General features: G+C 40.7%; 2 protein-coding genes across 2 annotated transcripts; both read left to right on the top strand.

Moving 5' to 3' along the window:
• Nucleotides 1-644: 644 nt before the first annotated feature.
• Nucleotides 645-6,134, top strand: slc2a11l (solute carrier family 2 member 11, like). Its single transcript, XM_069673858.1, has 12 exons — nucleotides 645-668; nucleotides 900-998; nucleotides 1,146-1,306; nucleotides 1,397-1,521; nucleotides 1,739-1,868; nucleotides 2,649-2,797; nucleotides 3,365-3,552; nucleotides 4,994-5,104; nucleotides 5,324-5,425; nucleotides 5,535-5,610; nucleotides 5,722-5,849; nucleotides 5,937-6,134. Exons 1-12 carry the CDS (start codon nucleotides 645-647, stop codon nucleotides 6,132-6,134), a joined length of 1,491 nt encoding a protein of 496 aa, XP_069529959.1.
• Nucleotides 6,135-7,868: 1,734 nt separating this feature from the next.
• On the top strand, nucleotides 7,869-15,679 carry nt5c2l1 (5'-nucleotidase, cytosolic II, like 1). Its single transcript, XM_069673398.1, has 18 exons — nucleotides 7,869-7,950; nucleotides 9,970-10,043; nucleotides 10,141-10,258; nucleotides 10,426-10,521; nucleotides 10,901-10,992; nucleotides 11,176-11,233; nucleotides 11,350-11,443; nucleotides 11,547-11,600; nucleotides 11,680-11,763; nucleotides 11,867-11,902; nucleotides 11,982-12,089; nucleotides 12,168-12,234; nucleotides 13,603-13,773; nucleotides 13,854-13,905; nucleotides 14,694-14,754; nucleotides 15,034-15,210; nucleotides 15,321-15,386; nucleotides 15,468-15,679. Exons 1-17 carry the CDS (start codon nucleotides 7,883-7,885, stop codon nucleotides 15,342-15,344), a joined length of 1,434 nt encoding a protein of 477 aa, XP_069529499.1. The 5' UTR covers nucleotides 7,869-7,882; the 3' UTR covers nucleotides 15,345-15,386; nucleotides 15,468-15,679.
• The last annotated feature ends 4,676 nt before the right edge of the window (nucleotides 15,680-20,355 follow it).

The raw sequence follows: 20,355 nt of genomic DNA, 5'->3' as shown, positions 1-20,355 counted from the left end.
TAACCATTTGCTAACAGTAGCATCATATTCCCTGTACAGATTTCAAACTTGTATTAATCTTCTCATCTTATACTCAAGAACGCAAGTTATTTACTGAAACTGTTCTTGTATGGGTTATGTCTTTGTCAACTCCTGCCTGTTGAGATTTGGGTGGCCCTGAAAGGCTCCATGAAATGACAATAATTTTTAATAGATCCTTATTCAACACTGCAAACAGGTAGAGTCTGTTAGACTTTAAATGAGGGTCAGAGGGCGTCATCTCTCAGAAGCTGGTGGTGAATATTTTAGATATACTTCTTGTTCATGCCTGCTTTGCATAATGAGTAATCATTACAGATTCACAGTTTTTCAGGATGTTAAAGTGTCTGTTTCTTTAAGAATTCCTGTTACCTAAATTATTTCAATGTGGATGCCTCATTAGTCATCAAGTATGAGGTTTCAGGCCATATTCACAATGTTGTCTTGAATACTGTCTGTATAGGCAAAGGAATACCTAACAGATGCAAACACAAACACTGTGCTTGTTTTGTCGCCCTCCTCTTTGACCTGCACAGAAAGTTAATGATTAGTTAAACACGTCGCACTGGTTTAATGTCTGAAACATTTGGAGCGACTGCAGACATGACAACAGCCAGACTCCAGCTATGCCGCAGTACCTAACACTACTGGTAGGTCACTTTCTCCTATAAGGTTTGAGGTTTGAAATATTCTTTATTAAATTACAAATAACCCCAAAATACTTTTACTTATATTCTCTGAGTGATTGCTGTAGCTTACAGAAGCAACATGGAGAGCTCAACATAGACACTGACAAGCGTTAGCTTTGGAAATTGGTTAATAGTGAGTCAAAATGTTCTTAATTTTGTCCTTACAACTGTTCACATGCTTTATTTCTGCAGCTCGACTGTCCTGTTGTAATCGCTGCCATTTTTGCTGCTGGAATTGGGGGAACATTTCAATATGGATTCAATATATCTGTGATGACCTCTCCGTCTGCTGTAAGTAGAACTGCAATAAAAAGAAATGGAAAAGCATTTCAGAGTTTTCTTAGAGTATGTATTCTACTATAACTGTTATTTACATCTATGAAAAGTGAAACTTTGCTGGACTAACTAAATGAAAATATGACATGTTCATGTGCGCAGTTTATACAGGAGCTAGTGAACGCAACATGTCTGCAGAGATACAACGTCTCCTTGGAGACGTGGCAGCTTTCTCTCATCTGGTCCTTCATGGTGTCCATTTACTGCATCGGGGGGTTACTTGGGGGAATAATGGCCGGTCCACTGGTCGCAAAATATGGGAGGTTTGTGTTCATGAACAAAAAAGGCCCAACTAAGTTTTAAAAAATGAAACTTTTTGCAGTAGTTTCCTGTTTTGTCTCTGTCTCCCTCAGAAAGCGATGCCTTCTGTTCAACAACTTTGTGGCGATAGTTGGAGCTTTGTTGATGATCTTTAGCCAAAGAGCCATGTCCTTCGAGATGATCATGGTGGGCCGATTTCTCTACGGCATCAATTCAGGTGAAGCTACTCTATGAGAAATCCAATCACACCTGTTTTTTCTTTTATTTCTTCATAAATGGCCGCTCCATCACTCTTAGCTGGCCATTTAACCCAACAGATAATCGATTTCTATCTATACTTGTCACTGGAATAGTTCCCTCGGCCATTTCTCACACGGTTATTGATCGTTATTGACTCTACTCCAAATGTATGATCCCCTTGTGTGCGCCTGTAGGACTCAGTCTCCCAGCTCACCCTCTGTACCTGGTTGAGTGCTCCCCAAAGAGGCTGCGAGGGATGGTGGGTGTGACCGTCGGTACTTTCATCTCCTTGGGGAAGTTCGGTGGTCAGCTGCTGGGGATCAGGTGAGTTGGCCGGAGTCATGAATACTGTGAAGGGTCAGGTGAGGGGTCAGGTGGCAGTGGGGTCAAATGACGGCTCACATGAGGTCATAATTCTCCTGAAGATCGATTGTGTGTCCTCTCTGTAGAGGGTGCAGGCAGAGAAATGGCAAATAAAAGTATCATTAAAAAACAAATAGGATTAAAAATCTGTTTTTTCCTTCACGATACCGATATCTATACCGATACCAAGACTTGAGTTTCAGCTAATAATAAGTACCCCTTAGATACCAGTGCGAAAAAGAAAAACAGATTATTGGTGGAAAAACATTGCTGACATTTTGATTACTAAGCTAACACTACATTTTAACGTGACGCATTTTAAGGCAGTATCGTACCAATATCGATACAGGTACCAATACTGGTACTGATAAGAAAATAAAAGACACCTGGGAACCACAGAGTTTTTAACTTCGATGTAAAAATTGCTATGGTGGGGGCACATCTAAAATGAAGAGAAAGGTTGCCCATTATTTTGCAGCATAATAGCTAAAAGTATCTTCACCTGGTTCTCTTTAGGTACTACAAAGTTTCATTATCCTAAGGGTTTTTTATTCTTCAAGGAGATAAGAGATGTTTTTTGGTCCAGGATTAGTAAGGAATTTATAAACTAGCAGCCGCTTGCGCTTTAGCTTAAAGTTTTTTTTATCTTAAAATTATATTTATTAAACCATCGATAGATTGATAAAGTCAGTTTTTGATGCATGGCTTCAATTTTGCATTGTGCTGAAATTGCCCTTGTAGTGAGTTACTTGGCACACCTGAGAGATGGCCGTGGCTGCTTGGTTTCAATGGTTTCACCGCGTTAGTCCAGCTCTCCACCCTGCCCTTCCTGCCGGAGTCTCCAAGCTTCCTGCTGCTGGACAGAGGAGACCGCCAGGCCTGCGAGAAAGGTGTGAGATAGCAATTCTGGCTTCAAAAGATCCTACAAATAAATCCTCACTTAAAGTGATAATCTCGAAGTTCTCAGTTTCGTTATTTTTTGGCGGCACCTAATGGTGATGAAAGGCAAATTATGGGCGCATACGTCCCTGATAACCAGACGTCCGCGGTTGGCTCCGGTTGTTTCCTCTCTGATGGGCGCTTTCCTTTTCAGACTGTTTGCCTTCATCTGAGCGTCCAATTTGTTTCTTTTTCTTTGGATTTTAACTTATTTTAGAAGTTGTATCTGTAGTCATTGATCTTTTCTTTGTTTGTTCAGCCATAGTAGATTACTGTTTACTTGCAACACTTGCAGAGACCGGAAAAGCAGTCGCTTAGCTCCGCCTACCCTCTCTGGCAGACCAACCACTGCTGGCTGATGGAAAACGCGCCATAGGCTCAATCACCATTGTGTTACCTTATTCGGCGATAGATAGTGACTTAACATTTATTTAAGTGAAAATCTTCGAGATTATATCTTTAAGTAATAGTCTGTGGCATTATTATGACCTTAACATGCTGCTTTGCCACTACCCCAGCTCTAAGGAGACTATGGGGCAACAAGGACCACAGCCTGAAGGTGGAGGAGATGTTGGAGGAGAAAGCTGCCTTGCAGGGTGTTCACAACCACTCAGTGATAGAGCTGATTCAAGATAAAGCACTCCGCTGGCAGCTCATCACCATCCTTGTTACCTTCTGTGCTCTGCAGCTCTGTGGCATCAATGCCGTGAGTGACACGTGACACACTGTTTTGCACAAGAGTAGTAAAATGTTAAGTGTGCTTTGGGAAACGATGCAGTCCTTTAAAAACCCTATTTTTAGATAATGCTGTGTTCAGAGTAAATGATTAGCGTTGAGCCCTAACACGAGGATTCTGTGGTTTATGTGTTGAGCAATGTCGAAGTTATCGGCCTGCTTTGTTAATATGTGAGCAGCATTATCTGGACAGAGTCGAAGACAGACGTAGAGAGAAGATACTTGAGACAAAGTTAAGACTGTAAATAAAAATGGTTCTTTGATACAATACATCTTTGTAAAGTCAAATGGATAATGGATAAGATTCAACAGGAAGGTTGCACTTTTGGAAATACGCCTATTTACTTTAATGTCCCATCGCTCTTTGTAGCTAGCTAACCATTTAGCCAGGAGCTGCTTAGCTTTCTGCAACATAATCCTACTAGTAGCACTTGCTCACAAACTTAACAAAACCACAGAGTGTAAAAAGGACATTTGATGTTTAATTGGGGATTATTTGACAAACTGTCTTAAAAAATATGCCCATTCACTTTCTTGCAGGGAGTTAGAGCACTCATCAAAAAACAACTCTCTCTTGCGGTTAGCTAACCTGAGTAGGTTAGCTTACAACAAAGGGCTAGCTTGGCTCTAAATGTAACAAAATCTGCCTACTACTGTAACACTTGTTGATGCTAATGAACCCATCCCAAGTGTAGAAATTACAGTTTGTTTTTTAAATTGTTGTTTATGTGCCATGGTAACTTGGAAATAGAATTTTTGTGGCAGGTTAGATCACAAGAAAAATACAACTCTCTCTTTGAGGGTAAGCTAACCTGCTTTTAGGTTTAGCCAGAAGATGTTTAGCTAACCACAAAGCCTTGACAGAGGGGGAAACAGCGAGCTTGGCTCTTAGCGTAACAAAATCTGCCTACTAACACTTTTTAATGCTCTAATTAGCCAAAACCAAAGTGTATGTGACAATTTGCTATTTTATGGGTATATGGGTTTATGGGTTTATGTGGTAAGCTCTCTTGGCTCTGAACAGTTGGCAGGAAGTTAGGGATATAGCCCAATACATATATCATCAAATTCAATATGTTAAGCCCTGACTAGCAGTGCTAAGCTAAGTTAACTTGTTGCTGTCAAAGGCTGTGCAGATGTGAAAGTGGCTTTTAATCTTCTCACCTAATTCTGTAACCAAAATGTCAAACTGTTTCGTTGCAGGAAAAGTCTGCTACCTTTTATTCTTGAGGCTGATCTTGAGAAAAAAGGTGGCGCATGTTAAGGAAAAGAGTTAAAGGTTTCCAACAGACAGACAGCCAAGAACTCAAAACTACAAATGCATGTAGTAATATTTAAAGTCTTTCATTTTGGTGCTTTACTTGTGTAAGCTTTGTGTGCATTTTAGTTCTCATTCTGATACGTCTCTGCAGGTGTACTTTTATTCTTTTGAAGTGTTTCGTGCGGCAGGAATCGAACCAGACAAGTTACGTTACGCGGCCTTGGGAACAGGGCTGTGTGAGTTGTGCACCTCTATAGGCTGTGTAAGTAACAATTCATTGGTTTTATGGACCATCAGTCACTTTTGAGTGTTATATCAATTTTACATCCTTTATATCCTTCTCATAACTTTTATTTTTTCTGCTTCCATTTGTCTCAAAATGTTCTCCTTCACATTATATAGTCTATGACACCTGTCCAGTAATGCACAGTTAGAGCTCCCCCTTGTGGTTTACAGCTGAAGATGTGTTTTGATGTTGCAGTTCATGATTATTGAGAAGATAGGCAAACAAGTCCTCCTGTCCAGAGGATACCTGGGAATGTCTGCGACCCTGATCCTCCTCATCATCACACTGTACCTGCAAGTAAGAACTAGATAGCACGGTCCTGCATATTTCTATTCTTAAGACAGGTGATGCAACATGAATCGCTCACAAACTCCAGCATCCAACAGATTATTGTCCTTTTCTACAGACACATGTCTCCTGGATGCCGTACTGCAGCATGGTGCTCATTTTCATCTTCATTTCCTTTTTTGCAAGTGGACCGGGTACGCTTAGCAGTCGAGATCTTTGCTCCCAATCGAGCAGTTCAGTTTCAGTATTTCCTCTTTGAATCATCCAGGTTTCTATATATACACAGTATGTTTTTCTACCTTCAGCTGGAGTATCAGCTACTCTCCCAGGGGAAATATTCACCCAATCATGTAAATCAGCTGGATACATCATCGCCTGCACGCTTAACTGGTCGGGCCTGTTTGTGCTGGGGATGCTCTTCCCTGTCTTAGTGGTAAGCACATTAATTTCTTAACGTCATTCTAGTAAAGTCATGGGATAGATCACACGTCACATGTCCTCATTAATGCTTCCTTTCCAGGACAAACTGGATTACTTCTGTTTCCTCATATTCCTGTTTTTCTGCGCCACCTGTGGGCTGTTTGTGAGGTTCAACGTCCCCGAGACCAAGAATCGGACAGCGCTGGAGATTGCTGCAGAGTTTAAGAGGATGCACAGCAAACCTGGAGAGAAATCTACTGAACACAACGGAATGGAAACATACATGACCAAACTCTGAGAGCAAATACTAAGAGAGATAATCTGTTATCACTCTGTGAAGATTGTTTAAATGTAACTCAAAGAGAAATGCACGCTATGGCCTTACAGTCTTTTTGTATTATAACGCTCAACAATGTGAACAATGCAGCATGGCTTTAATAAAGTAGCTTTACTGTTTTTTTATCCTGTGTAGATTTTTTTTATCTACAAAGTTTTGTGATCTTTTTGTGTGTCCTGTTTTGTGTTTTGGTTCTTGGAAACAAGGTTTGGCCCTTGAGGTTATCAGAGGGGCCAGTCAGGGTTCACAGATAGGCTTCAGGACATCCATTGTCTGGTTGCATTAACTTCAAGCTGCAAGCAGGACAAATGGCCTCAAGTGTGTGTGTGTGTGTGTTTGTGTGTTTGGGTGGGCAGGTGGGGTTGCTACTTTTGTACTTGTGTGTTTATTTACATTAAATGTGTTGTATTACTAGGAAATCAGCTCTCCTTAAACAGAATTCAGAAAGAAGTGCACTCTTCACTTCCTCCATTTATTTGACATTAGGGCTGGGCAACATGACAATATGTATCATCAAAACAAGCATAGTGAGATTTCAGGAAGACAAAATATCACTATGGCAGGGAGTTATGCTTTGAAAAATTAAGCAGACTTTTATTTTCAGTCTCTACAAAAATAAAATAAAAACATGAACCAAAAAAAACTTAGCTTGAATATTTTGCATTCGTTACTCAGCTCTAACAGTTCTGGTGCTGCTCTTCTTAAACCAGTCAACACTCTCTCATTGCACTCACATATACAGCGTGTGAACCCGCCTTACCACCTCAAACTGGCCTAACAGGTCAGGACTGTAGAACATCAAGGTTGACTAGCTCAAACACATTTATATATTGTTTTCCTTGCTAACTAAACAATCTTTTATAAAGTGATGGTGAAATACTTTAAATAAGTTCATATTATTTCCACATTGGTCAGTTGTGACAATTAATTTATTGCTTTTATTATTTATTATTATATTATTATTACAAAAAAACAATACTTTTACACTTAACGGAGTTTTTCTAGTCGATGCAATAGAGTGAATCGCGTTAGTTTGTCCCAGCCCCCAAAGTACTTCAAAATAAAAGCTTATAACATAAAACGTCAAAAAAACAAAAAACAAAGTTGTACAGAAAGTTAAGCTTTATAAATAAAGGTTTTATATTGTGCAAAAAGTAATATCAATCAATCAATAAATCGTTTTCTCTTCAGTGAGAACATAAGAAATGTTTCTATATTGCAGATGTTTGTTTAATCATATTTTAATTTTCTTTTTATACCGGAAGGAAATGCTTCAGACTCCTGAGCCTGTGCAGTGCAGCTTAGGCGAAACTAGAGGCAGGTCAGACATTTAAATATGTGGAACATTGTGATCAAAGATTGGCTGTTCGGGTCACAGCAGGACTTACATACGAGGGAACTCCTTCCAATGACGCAGGCGTGCAGCACGTGTTCCCCTCTGATAACAGTCTGCACGTTCAAAACTTAATGTCCCACAGATTGATGTGTCACGCAAAAGCGTGTTTCACCGTCACCGATTAGCAACAAGACGCAGGGAGGCGTTTCAGCCTGTGGGATTTAAAAACAACAGGTCCACGCCTGCACAAATGGGTCTGACTTTGGGCATTTAAATGCCTCCTTAAAGAGTTTGAGTAGCAGAGCGCATGGCAAGTGCATGTGGATGTAACTCACAGGAACTTGGACATCAGCAAGTTTGCAGCTGTGCGTCAATGGATCCAACGGACCCAGATCCAAGCATCTCTGAAGAGCCAAAGTTGCAAAGACAATTAGACCAAAGGTGAGTCCACTCAGGGTTATATCAGTGTCATACACGAATGTAAGCAAACAGCAGATCTAATGCTTCTTTCTCCTACTGACATGGTGCATTCAGGTAACAATATAAAGTTTGGAAATTGTTCTATTGCAAGAAAAAGTTGCTGCTTTTTGATAATTAATTTCTATCATTGTTCTCAAGATCAGGCCAGGAGAAGTCACAGTCTTTTTATTTAAATCTACATTATTTGCAAGTTCAATCGGGCTATTAAAATTAAACAGTCTGTAATACCCCCTGTTGGCAACAAATTAAAGATGCCTTCAATCACTCCTGACCTGCTTCTGACCTCTAGGAGTTTGCACTCTGTCACTTAATATTTTGAAAACAGCAGCCCTGACAGTTTTTATGTGCCGGATTGATCTGAGGAGAAAGATCCTTAATGTCAGCAGTAACACACTTACAAACCAAGAGTTTCCAGGTAAATTATTTACGGCGACCCTATTAGTATGAAGTCTGAGGGAGGGTTGAGACTGGAGGGGCTGCAGATAGGCCTCTCTGTCTCTGTCAGGGTGTCACTGATAAACACGAGCATCTGGTAGCAAGTGACACAGGAAACCGTGTAGAGTTACACCGCTGAGCTGTTGAAACATCGTGGATCCTCTGTTTTTCAGATACTCTGCTGGTAATTGGTAGTGTTTTGTGACACTGCTAGAGACAGTCGAGGGTGATGATAACATCTCTACCCTCCGCCCAGCTCCCCTCCCACTGCAGGGACAGGGGGAGTAGGAGAAGCTAAATAACAACCACAACGACTCTTGACTTTGAAAGAGATAACTGCTGTCACCTTAGATGACTTCTTCCCCTCGGGCCTTCATGGAAAACAAGCTGACAAGCAAAGACCTGCAACACTGTGAATGTTAATAAACCCCGATCGGTGTAATCGGCTGCTGAATTAGATTCAAGATTCAAGACTTTTATTGTCACTCCGGTTATACAAGTGCAACTGTTTGAAATTCTTATTCTGGGAGGCTCCAATTACAAGAGTTAATGTTAGTCATAACAATTTGAAGATCTTGTCCTCACACCTTGTGGACAATTAGTCAATCAATTTGTATTTATATCGTGTTAAACTGCAACAAAAGTTATCCAATGATACTTGACATTTTGGCAGGTGTAGACTGTACTCTTTGTAATATTATTCACAGACCAAACTTAATCCAGCAATGAGCTAGCACTTGGCAATGGCAAGAAAAAAACGTCCTTTTAACAGCAGAAAACCTGAGCAAGTAACCATCTGCTGCGGCCGGACGGGCCCAGAAAGTTGGATAGATGAGAGATGGAGGGAGGGACAAAGAAACTACACACTGCAGACTACACATAGAACCAAAAATAACAGATAATCAAGACTTATTGTAGCAATCCCCGTTATAATAATAATACCATTAAAATCTAACATGACTGAAGAAGGCAGCAGGCGATCCGCAACAACCATCCACAGGAACCTACGAGAATAAGGAGGTAAAAATCTGTGGAAGATAAAAAGTTGGTAATGTTAATGTGGCAAGAAGTGAGTATCGGCATCAGAAGGACGTGGGTGCATCCAGATAGAGAGAGAGGGAGAGACAGGAGCTCAGTGTGTCAAGTCCCCCCGGCAGTCTAAGCCTGTAGCAGCATCACGGTTGCTCTAAGGCACGCCTGAGCCGACCCGAACTTTATCAAAAAGGAAAGTTTTAAGCCTGCTCTTAAAAGTCGAGAGGGCATCTTCCTCCCGGGCCCTGACGGGTAGATTATTATAAGGAGAGGGGCCTGATAATTGAACCGCCCATATCACTAATAGAGACTTCAGGTAGCACAAGCAGGCCTGCACCCTGGGAGCGTAATGTTGTAGAGGGGTCAAAGGGCACCTTTAGCTTTGACATATGAAGGTGCCTGAACATTAAGAGATGTGTATGTGATTAATATTTTTTTCTAAATGTTATAATTGTAGCCAGTGCTTAGTCATGTGTCTGCAGAAGTCAGCTGTGTCGTTGTGTTTGATTCCAGGGTGTTCGTCAACAGGAGTCTGACGCTGGAAAACATCAAATGCTATGGATTTGACATGGACTACACCATGGCAGGTACGTCAAGGAAGTCCTGAACTCTTAATTCTATCTTCCAACTAATTACACAAGATTTCCTGGCTTTTATGGTTCTGCTGTTTCTCTTTGGTTGTAGTGTATAAGTCTCCGGACTACGAGAGCCTGGGCTTTGAGATGATCAGAGATAAAATGGTGTCTATCGGGTATCCTCACGAGATTCTACGCTACACATACGACCCCAGCTTCCCCACGCGGTAGGTGTTAAGTCTTTATCTGTAACTGAGGATCATAACTCTTCCCACAAATATTTCTTTATTTCAAAATTTAAAGCTCAATCCCTTACAACAAATTCATTCATGGCTCACGTTACGTCTCAGTAACCTCGTTCACACCTCCCTTTCTCTTGTTTTCCCCCCTGCAGAGGTTTAGTGATCGACACCACGTATGGAAACCTCCTGAAAGTGGATTCAAACGGGAATATTTTAGTGTGCACTCACGCCTTTCGCTTCCTCAAAGGGTAAAGTAAAAATTTTACACTACTACACTTTTACTTGTGGACGTCTCTACCTGTGAAATCAGCTCAGCTTAGGTCAGGATGCATCCACACAGATAAGCATACACATGATTCAGAGGCTTAGATGCTGCTCCGTTTAAGGCGTACCGACACAGTTCATCAGTACAAATGTGACTGAAAGACGTATAAATATATACACAGGTAAAAATAGGTATGAATGTATAGGTAAACAATGTCATACACAGGCTCCTTTCCAGAGCAGCAGAAAAACATGTCTAATTTTCCTTTTTAATAACATACAATCATAATTAAAATTCACGCAAATTGTTCCAGCTTTGCGTCAGTTTATTCAGCTGACCTGTGTTATGTTTGTTATTCACAGGCAAGACATTCACAACTACTACCCCAACATGTTCATTCAAAGAGACGACACCGACCGCTTCTACACCCTCAACACGCTCTTCAATCTGTCAGGTATAAACACGTGGACTCTCACTGTAGGTTAGGGGGTCTTTGTGTACGTCTGTAATAGAAACCACTCTTCAGAATGACATTATTATATTGTGTCTGTATTTATAACAGATCAAATAAAAATGTATGATGTGTGCAGTTTAAAGTGTTTGCTATAGCTGACCTGTGTTTCCACGCACCCTGCAGAGACGTATCTCTACACCTGCCTCGTGGACTTTTTCACCACATGCACCAGATACACAAAGTGAGTGAAAGTTATCCCCTCCATATGTCTGACAGCTGCTCCTCTCTGCTCTCAACTATTACAACTTAATTTGCTAATTATTCATCTCCCTTTCTTCTTCATTCGTTTTCCTCCAGCCTCCTGAAAGGTTTCCAGCACGGCGACCTGTTTATGTCCTACAGGAGCATGTTCCAGGACGTCCGGGATGCAGTGGACTTCATTCACGATACAGTAAACTAATAAATCTCTCCTTAAAAGGCAGAATTGTCGGCACATGAAATCGAACGTCGTCTCTATCGTACAGGAAGTTAAACTGTGTCTGTGTGTTGTGCAGGGAGCGCTGAAAGAACGAACCCTCAAGAATTTGGATAAATACGTTGTCAAAGATGTGAGTTGACTGACAAGATGTGCAACCAAAATGTCAGTATTGTTTTTTTTGAACAGTTAAATGAATGTTTTCTTTGCAGCCAAATCTCTCTGTGCTTCTGACCCGGATTAAAGACGTGGCCAAGGTCTTCCTCGCCACCAACAGTAACTACAGCTACACTGATGTGAGCTTCTAAACGTCACGGCTGAACACAACAAGTTACATAAAAATATAGTGAGACATTAAAATGACCAATTATTCCAACAACTTTCTCCTTCTTCCTCAAGGCGATAATGAAATACCTGCTTGAAAGTAACGGCAAGGTAAGCCCACTCTAACTTTAGTTTGAATATTCAGAAAACAGACACTTCATTCGATCTGTAATGTTTCTTCTTATTCTAGTCAAGTAGTCCTGAAATGTGCTGGCGCTCCTTCTTCGACCTCATCGTCGTTGACACCAAAAAGCCGCTGTTCTTCGCAGAGGGGACGGTGCTGAGACAAGTGAACACGGTATGAAAAGCGTCCTCAGACTGAAAGATTGACGTGAAAATGTTGGCAGCATGTGTCAGTGATACTTTGTCTTTCCAGAACACGGGAAAGCTTCGGATCGGGACGTACACAGGAGACCTCCAACATGGGACTGTTTACTCCGGAGGTGAGATTTATTTATGTGTTGTCTTAGCTGGAAAGCCAGGCGGTCGTACACGGGGGGTTAGTACCTATCACAGCAAAATGAAACAAAACAAAAAAACAGGTAGGTAGCAGGCGAAATATAAAAACCAGGAAGCAAAGCAAGAGAGAGCAACGCTAGGCGTAAGCTGTGTCTCATCCAGGGGCTGCAGCCTTCAAAGGACGTATTTGAAGGCCGATTGCATCACAGTGGCACGTTGAAGGCTGTCCTGTTTCGACAAATGTGTCATCCTTTTCCAGGGCCACGAAGGATCCATCAGGTGCATCCTTCAGGGCCCAACATATCCCAAGATTCATTGCGCGAAGATGGCAAACTCTTAAACGGCAAGGGAATACACTTTTAAATGTAAATGTTTTTTGGTTTCAACTCAATGGAATAGCTAGCGATACACATTTCTAAAAAACGAAGGGGCCTTGAAACGAATGATCCTTAAAAAAACAGGTTAATTATGATAGCTAGTTAGCCAGCTAGCTACCTGTTGCTAGGCGACAGGAGTGGCGTTTGGTTATGCAAGGGTAAGGGCGGGAACAGCTGGTGAAGCAAACAGGAAATCCTTCATAGACCAGACCGTCTCATTTCAGGTCGGCCTTAGCGTCTACACAGGCTATGAGTGACTCATCATTCGTAGCCCGTGTCCTTTGAAGGATGCAGCCCCTGAATTGAGACACAGCTATAGACTGTATAAAGAAAGTGGACGATGCCACCGTGACTTTGAAGCCCTGAATTTGACTTTTTAACTGTCGCCATCGTGTTATTTTAAACCAGAAGTGACCATATTTGGACAAGAAGGTGGATACGCATAGCTACATTTCAATCCTAGTTTAAAGGCTGCATTGGTAGGGCCACATCCTAAAGCATACCCTTCTTTATTGTCTATTTAACTGTAAATGGGACCTTCATTAGTCAAATGATCAGACTTTAAACCAGCTATTGAGAACATAAACTCTTAATAAATATGTTTACTGTTGTCACAAATCAACTGAAAAGAGCATTTTGCTTCTGCTTACATACAGTCTTATTGCAACCACTACAGTCGTCCCCTGCTGGCCATTGGTAAGAATGCAGGTTTTCATATTAGCTCTACTTTTTAAATGGAGGAAAGTTGACTTCTTATAAAACAGGAGATCAGGAGACAAAGAGGGCATCGACCGATATGACAGGAAATGGTATTCTTTCAAAATAAAGTAGTAAATACATTTTGATGGATGTAACAGTCACATAATATTTTCCAAATAAATCTATATTATATTATATTATATTATATATTATTATAGTCGAATCCCTCTTTCCTGTTAGCTTATGTTACATATTAATTAAATGTGTGACTTTCAGGATCTTCACACATGGTTGGCGACCTCCTGAGCGTCAAAGGGAAGGACATCCTGTACGTCGGCGACCACATCTTCGGCGACATCCTCAAATCTAAGAAACGTCAGGGCTGGAAGACTTTCTTGGTCGTCCCGGAGCTCACCAAGGAGCTGCAGGTGTGGGACGAGAAGAAAAGTAAGAACGAGTAGACATTGTCAGGCTTTTTTGAATGATTGTGAACGTTTTCGGTGATTTCCAATTTTTGTGTTTTGCAGATCTGTTCGAGGAGCTAAAATGTCTGGACGTCTTCTTGGCTGAAGTTTACAAGTGAGTTTGAGTCCACACTAAAGTAATCCCTATTTACAGATGCTACATAAAAATATTGAATCTGTAGGCAGGTGATTTTAGTATGTTCTGGTTTCTGTTTGCAGTAAGTTTGTAGTCCAAATAGTTTTGACCAATCACGTATCAGCAGGCTGCAGCGTATGCAGGAAAAACAGCCCGTGTGGAGAGCAAAAGCAGGCGGACAATTATTTAGCTTCTTTCCGTTCTAGATCAAAAAGTCACGAAAGCCGTTCAGTCTTTAGATTTCCCGACTTCCTCGAAAGCATCAAAAATGATTGATCCAGCAGCTTTTTAAAAGCAGTTTTCTTCTCCTCTTGAGGACAGACCTGACAAAGCATTTTTACAAATCTGCAACATGATGTTGTTATTTCAGCATACTTAAGACCTGTTAATTAAAGTTTGTAAATTATTTTTCGGGCTAATACCGCTGAAGTAAGCCAGAGTGATGCCTCTTAGCATTTATAGTGAAACTGAGACTCACCAGAACCATGACCGGGCGCTCCTCCGGGGCATTTAATGAACCAAGAAATGATGCCGTTTATTTTGCTTACATACCTGGGGGGGGGGGCGAAATTTGCCTCACTTTTGTCTGAACACACAGTCGCATCTCAAGTTGCTGACTGGACTGTGAACAATGCAGCGCATGGACAGGAATTCTTGGCTGGAACCAAACGTGAAAGTTTGGTATGTTTTTCAGCCCCTTTTTTTTAGATTGGACAATGACAGGCTTACATGAAGCCATGCTCATTGTTTTCTGTTTGTCCCTGAAGGCACCTGGATGGCGGCAGCAGAGAGAATCCAGACGTCAACACCATTCAGTCGAGAATGAAGGTGAGATACATATATCACAACTTCCTACACAGGGGAATAGGAAGTGAACGCACCACCCCCTTAAAGAAGTTTCCTTTTCTTTTTTCTTTGTGTTTCTGGGACCATTGGGATCAGAGCTTCGCCGTCCGACTAAGAAAGGCTTAGATCATTAAAAACACAGTTTATAACCAGAATAAAAAACAATGCAACAATGTCTCCTCTCAAACTAAGCAGTTGTGTTTCATCACACTCCTTCCCGGCTCTTTTGCTGATGTGTTTGATGTGTGTGCGTGTGTGCAGTTGCTGACCTACCGGATGGAAATGTCCTACGGTCAGATGGGCAGCCTCCTGCGCAGCGGAGCCAGACAGACGCTGTTCGCCAGCCAGCTCGTGCGTTACGCAGATCTTTACTCGTCCAGCTGCATCAACCTGCTGCACTACCCCTTAAATTACCCCTTCATGGCTCCACCTGTCCTGGTCCGTCCTCCTCCTCACACTATAACACACTTGCGCAGAAAAATACATCTTTCATTGTTAATCATGGTGGCCATTTCTCATCTCTCTCGCTCACTTGTTCACTCTTTCAGATGCCGCATGAATCCCTGTCTTAACCAGCGGCTGAGTTTGTTTCATCAAGATGAAATTGAACTGAGGTTATTATCACAATAATGCACTTTTCAATGTGTTCTTTATTAATAAATACTGTTCTTCTAAAATAATTCTCTCTCTTGCAGCCGCCTGAGATGTGCCTGAAGATGTTTAGATACTCTGGACTTTGCAGCTGTGCTTGTATGTTGTACGCGCCTCCTTTACATTAATCTAACTTATTGCTCCATCTAGTGGAATTGAATTGCTTTGCCATGTTAAGTTTACTAAATAACCCGTACATGAGGTTTGCTGAGGTTTGGGGATTCAAAGCAGGAACGGACTCAGGGTTGGTGTATATATGTAGTGGTGTATTTGCACTTTTAATCTCAGGTTTTTGTAAAGTAGCTGTTTTAAAATGTGACTTTATTTATTGTTTGTTTGTGCATCTTCTATAAAGTTATTTCGATAAAGAAATCATAGTGTTTGTTTTCATTTTTTAAGGGAGCTAAGCTGATATAAAAATATTTTTTCCAAGTGTGTTCGCAGCTTTTGGGACTGCAAAGGGAGACTATTTATCGAGTAAAAATGACGTCTAATGAAAGTAGTTCTGGTGAAGTCTGCGGATGATTCAGACTAACCACGCCTCTGTATCTGTAGTTTATTAAAACATTTTCAGTTATTTAAGCACACAGATCTATCGTCTGCATCTTAATGAAGAGAGGGTACTAAAAGTAACTAGAACAAAGTCACGTTACGTGTTTTTTTCCCTTTTAGTCCGACCACTTTAATTTAAAGCGATCCATCTGTAGTGCCTCTGTTGTCCACTGGGTGGCAGTGAATCACCTCTTCAACAGAGACGTCAGAAAAAAGGGTCGTTTTTTGTGTTATAAATGTGTTATTTCCTGCAAAGATGTTATAATGTTTCAGTCTGACAAACCAGCGAACTATTTTTGTTTTTAAGTTTCACATGACTCATAGTGTTAAGAAGAAAATAGAGTAAAAACAGCAGCTCACTTACAGACAGCAGGTTAGACTGAAGCTCGAATGTCCTTATGAAACAAATAACTGAGAAGCAGCAGGATCTTCATTAACTAACTCTGTAAAATAATCAACATTAAACATAAATTAAACACAAGAACTTAAAACACACGCTAAAACGAGGGTTGAAAGAAGTATTCAGAGCTTTTATTATGAAGGAGGAGCAATAACACACTGTGAGATCCTGCACATAAAACCGTCTGTAGTACCGTCTGAGTATTTTAATATACTCAACATAAAGTTTACCTAAAGTTGGATGGAACATTGGATTATTATTATTATAAGTGAAGCATCACTGAAGAAGCAACACAGCTGTACAATGTGGAGGGGATTTCACTTCAACTCTAAAAATGTATTTGTAGATTTATATTCTATGTTAATAACTGGAATCTGAAAGGTAATTTAAGCTGTGGAGCAAAAGTATAAAGTAGTGTGAAATGTAAATTCCTCGGGTAAGTACAAGCGGTCTAAAACGCACTCATGCTACACTCAACAGTTTGGTTGTGAGTGTCTTTTTCCCGTCAGCAGAAGCTTCTCTCTCAGCTCTGTCACACATCAGAGAGAGCTGACAGGAAGGTGTTGTCTCTCTCTAACACACACACTCTCCCTCTCTGATATCAGTATGTGTGTTTCTGCTCACAGGAAAAGATGTAATATTCTTGCAGTGTACCACAGTTTTTCTGCTATACAGAAGCATCTGTTTGCACATTTACTGCTCATATAACACCAGTCTCATCTTTAATATTCATACTGACGTACCAGCCGTCGAGACAAAGCCTCCACTGATGTTTGAAAATAGATCAACTTTGGCTTAAACTCATGGGAGGGAAAACTACGGAAGCCCTTAGTGGACAAGCCTTCATACATTTTTTTTACCCTGTTTTCCTGATAACGAGTCATTCCAGTCCTTTTATCGAGATCTTGACTTAGTTATCTTGTTGTATCGGGATAGCAGAGCTTGTTTTCTGGTGATAATTTCCTGCCGATCTAGAAAACAAAATAACAGGATGGTCACTGCGATTACAGAGCAGGACGTGCCATGCTGCCATTGCCCAACTGAGGTAAGCTTTGCTTGTTTCTATGTGTGTTTTGTGCTTTTGCAACTCTGCGGACACGAGCTGTGATCATCTGACGTTACGGTGGTGGAGGTAAGTCAGAAATAAAGAAGTAAGTCAGGATCTTGAGAAAACCAAATGACTCTTTAACACGGGAAAACTGAGTAAATAAAATGTATGGATGCATGTCCGCTTAGGGCTTCCGTAGAAAACTGTAAACACATCAGGACACAGTTCTTATGAGGTGTGTAAGAACACTGTCAGCGTCTGGAGTTTCTCACACTCACTTGTGATTTGTTTTGCTCTTTTAAATTAAACAAGTTTACATCAGGATACGCCCACTGCTTTTATTGGCTCCTCCCCCTTTAAACACACACTTAGGTTTCCTAGATGATTTCATTTCCTCTATCAGGGCCTTTTCTGTTTATTAGGATTTCCTTCAGCATTGTCTGCTTGTCACAGGAAATTATTGTTGTTTGTTTTCTTACTTTTTCCCCCCTAATTTTTTCATGTTTTATTTTCTCACCTGGACAAACTCTCAGCTGTCGTCTCCCCCCGGCTCTTATTTATATCTTATTTTCTCACCCGACCTCTTTGTCGTCTTGAAAACCGACATTTGTGCAGCTGTGATCTTTATTTAAAGTTTCATTTGAATCATGATGTCATCAAAGTGCAGCCAGAGTTTTCACTCTGCACACTTCGGATGGCTTTAAGCTGCATCTCTGACTCTGGCCCTGTCTTTGTGGACACAGTCATGAATTTCTTTCTTTCTTAATTCATCTTTTCTGAAACTAAACTGACACAAGTAACTATTGGGAAATATCTGAAATGCATCTTTAGGGCCTCGCTGGTAATATTCAATCTGCAAACCAAGTAGAAAAAGTGTTTAAAACCCTCTAAAAAATACTGGGAAATAACCCTCAAACTATGATCTTCCTCCTCAACAAAACATTTTTCTTTTTGTCTTTTCCTCCAAACAGCATAAAATTTTAAGCCAAAAGCAGCTTTTGATCCACACTTCCTGTTGTGGAGACACTGTGCTGCTGCGTGATATAAGAGCTGTCTCCTCACATCACAGCATATACCTGCACAGAGGTGTGAAAGGTGTCTGTTTCTCTGAGTTTCACCCACATGTCACTGTGCAGATTATCTCTGTTCACCTTTAAACAATACACAACTCCATCACACCTTTAAGGATGAGATTCATGTGGTGGAGGAGGAGGAGGAGGAGGAGGAGAGGGGGCTGGTGCACGATACAGGAGACACTGCTGGGGGACATCATGTGGATCTTTGTTACAACATCAGAGAGAAAATAAAGACGGATTATTGAAATTTGAAAGTTGTAGCTTTTTATGTGAAATAATATTGAATATTCTATCTGGCTTTTCAGAATAAAAGCATGCACACATGCAAAACATTTCACTTTAGTGCCTCTGATTTCCTCCACAAATATCATTTTATGTGAGAAAAACATCCCTTTTCCACAGTATGTTTTGTACGTGTTCTTTTTAACTTGCAACCAGACATCATGTATTTTTTAGTTGTTTTTAGCTCATCATTTACATGCTTTTTACCCACATTCAGCCAGAGCATTTGGTGTCTTTAAAACTTTATCTCCTCTAAGAGTGTAAATAAAGTTGTGTGGGTTTGAACAAAGCTCGGCTGCACAGTTTAAAATAGTTAATAAATGTATTATGAGCTGGTTTTAAAGTATAAAAACAGGCGTATTAATTGATAGAAGTTCTTTATTAGTAGTTTTTCACTACAGTTTGAATCAAGCGGGCCGTCATCAGGCCACGAAATACTACAACAGTGACTTTTAATACAAGTTGTTTTAGTGTTAAGTTCAATGTTTTCTGTTCTTCAACACAAGAATTAGTGAAGCAGACAGGCGACCGTTTGTACCAGATTTTTACACCCAATAGGTGATTTATTTTAAACTTAAAATTTTGCTTTTTTAATTAGTTTTTCCAAGAAAACAACACGGAGTGATTCAAACATTTATTTCATCATTTATTGAGAGAAAATGCTCCAAAGAAAAATCAAAAAATGACTCATAAACCGCAAAAAAAAATGCAATTAAAATCTAAAAGAGTTTTTTTTCCACATTAACGTCACATGTTCGAACACTCTGACTTCTCTTCTGTTTTTAAAGCTTCATTAAGTCCACTGTAATGAAAAGCCACAGACACATAACAAAAGGAGCAGAGAAGTGTTTGTTTGACGCTCTGCTCGGACTCGGTTGTGTCTCATGCGTTTAATGAAATGCAGATGTCATTATCTCATTAGCTGCTTCGCTCTGCGGTTTGATCTGCACATGAAAAGCTGCTCAGACGGCACCGCTGACATGTTGGCTTTCATTACAGGATCCTTTGCTGCTCCATGCAGTCAGATAACTGCAGAAGCACCACCGTCCCCCATTCCACACATTCCAGGATTTCCCAGCAAGCATTGCAAGCAAGCCTAAACAAGTCACGTTCTTTACTCAGGGAGAATTTCACACAGGCGAGCGGCTGAGGTCTCCTTCTGCCTCCTCTGTGGTGCACACTATAACACTCACATCTATATTAAATAAATTAAACATTTTTAAGTGGTTTTATCCCACAATCACCCTCACCTACAGCTGGATTATCTGTGCTTAAAAAACATTACGTTACATACGTTACATTTCTGTACTTAATAATTACTGAGAGTGCCTGCTCTGCGGCTTGTAGCAGCAACTGGACTGTGGTTAAACATTTCCACCCGCTGACAGCCATCAAAACAAACAAACCTCTTCACTCCCTTACTTTAAGTTCCAACATGAGGCACGCACACGGGAGCAGTGACACCTAATCTCAACACGGAAAAGAAAGAAAAGAAGAAGAGAAGGCAAAGAGAGAGGAGGGGGAGAGAGAGAGAGAGAAGGCCTTTGCTCCCAACATTCCTCCCAAACGTCCCC

Source organism: Semicossyphus pulcher, unplaced genomic scaffold (assembly GCF_022749685.1).
Source record: "Semicossyphus pulcher isolate SPU_LCO1_2020_fin unplaced genomic scaffold, fSemPul1.0.p SCAF_22, whole genome shotgun sequence".
NCBI classification, from domain to species: Eukaryota; Metazoa; Chordata; class Actinopteri; order Labriformes; family Labridae; genus Semicossyphus; species Semicossyphus pulcher.
This window is presented reverse-complemented; position numbering and strand designations above follow the sequence as displayed.

What these genes read in the sequence shown, in the direction of transcription:
- slc2a11l (XM_069673858.1), top strand. Translation starts at nt 645, where the DNA reads ATGCCGCAGTACCTAACACTACTG. An exon ending in CTGGTCGCAAAATATGGGAG is followed by an intron (nt 1,307 to 1,396) that starts GTTTGTGTTCAT and finishes TGTCTCCCTCAG; the next exon opens with AAAGCGATGCCTTCTGTTCA. An exon ending in AGCTCTGTGGCATCAATGCC is followed by an intron (nt 3,553 to 4,993) that starts GTGAGTGACACG and finishes ACGTCTCTGCAG; the next exon opens with GTGTACTTTTATTCTTTTGA.
- nt5c2l1 (XM_069673398.1), top strand. Translation starts at nt 7,883, where the DNA reads ATGGATCCAACGGACCCAGATCCAAGCATCTCTGAAGAGCCAAAGTTG. An exon ending in GGTGTGGGACGAGAAGAAAA is followed by an intron (nt 13,774 to 13,853) that starts GTAAGAACGAGT and finishes TGTGTTTTGCAG; the next exon opens with ATCTGTTCGAGGAGCTAAAA. An exon ending in TCATGGCTCCACCTGTCCTG is followed by an intron (nt 15,211 to 15,320) that starts GTCCGTCCTCCT and finishes TCACTCTTTCAG; the next exon opens with ATGCCGCATGAATCCCTGTC.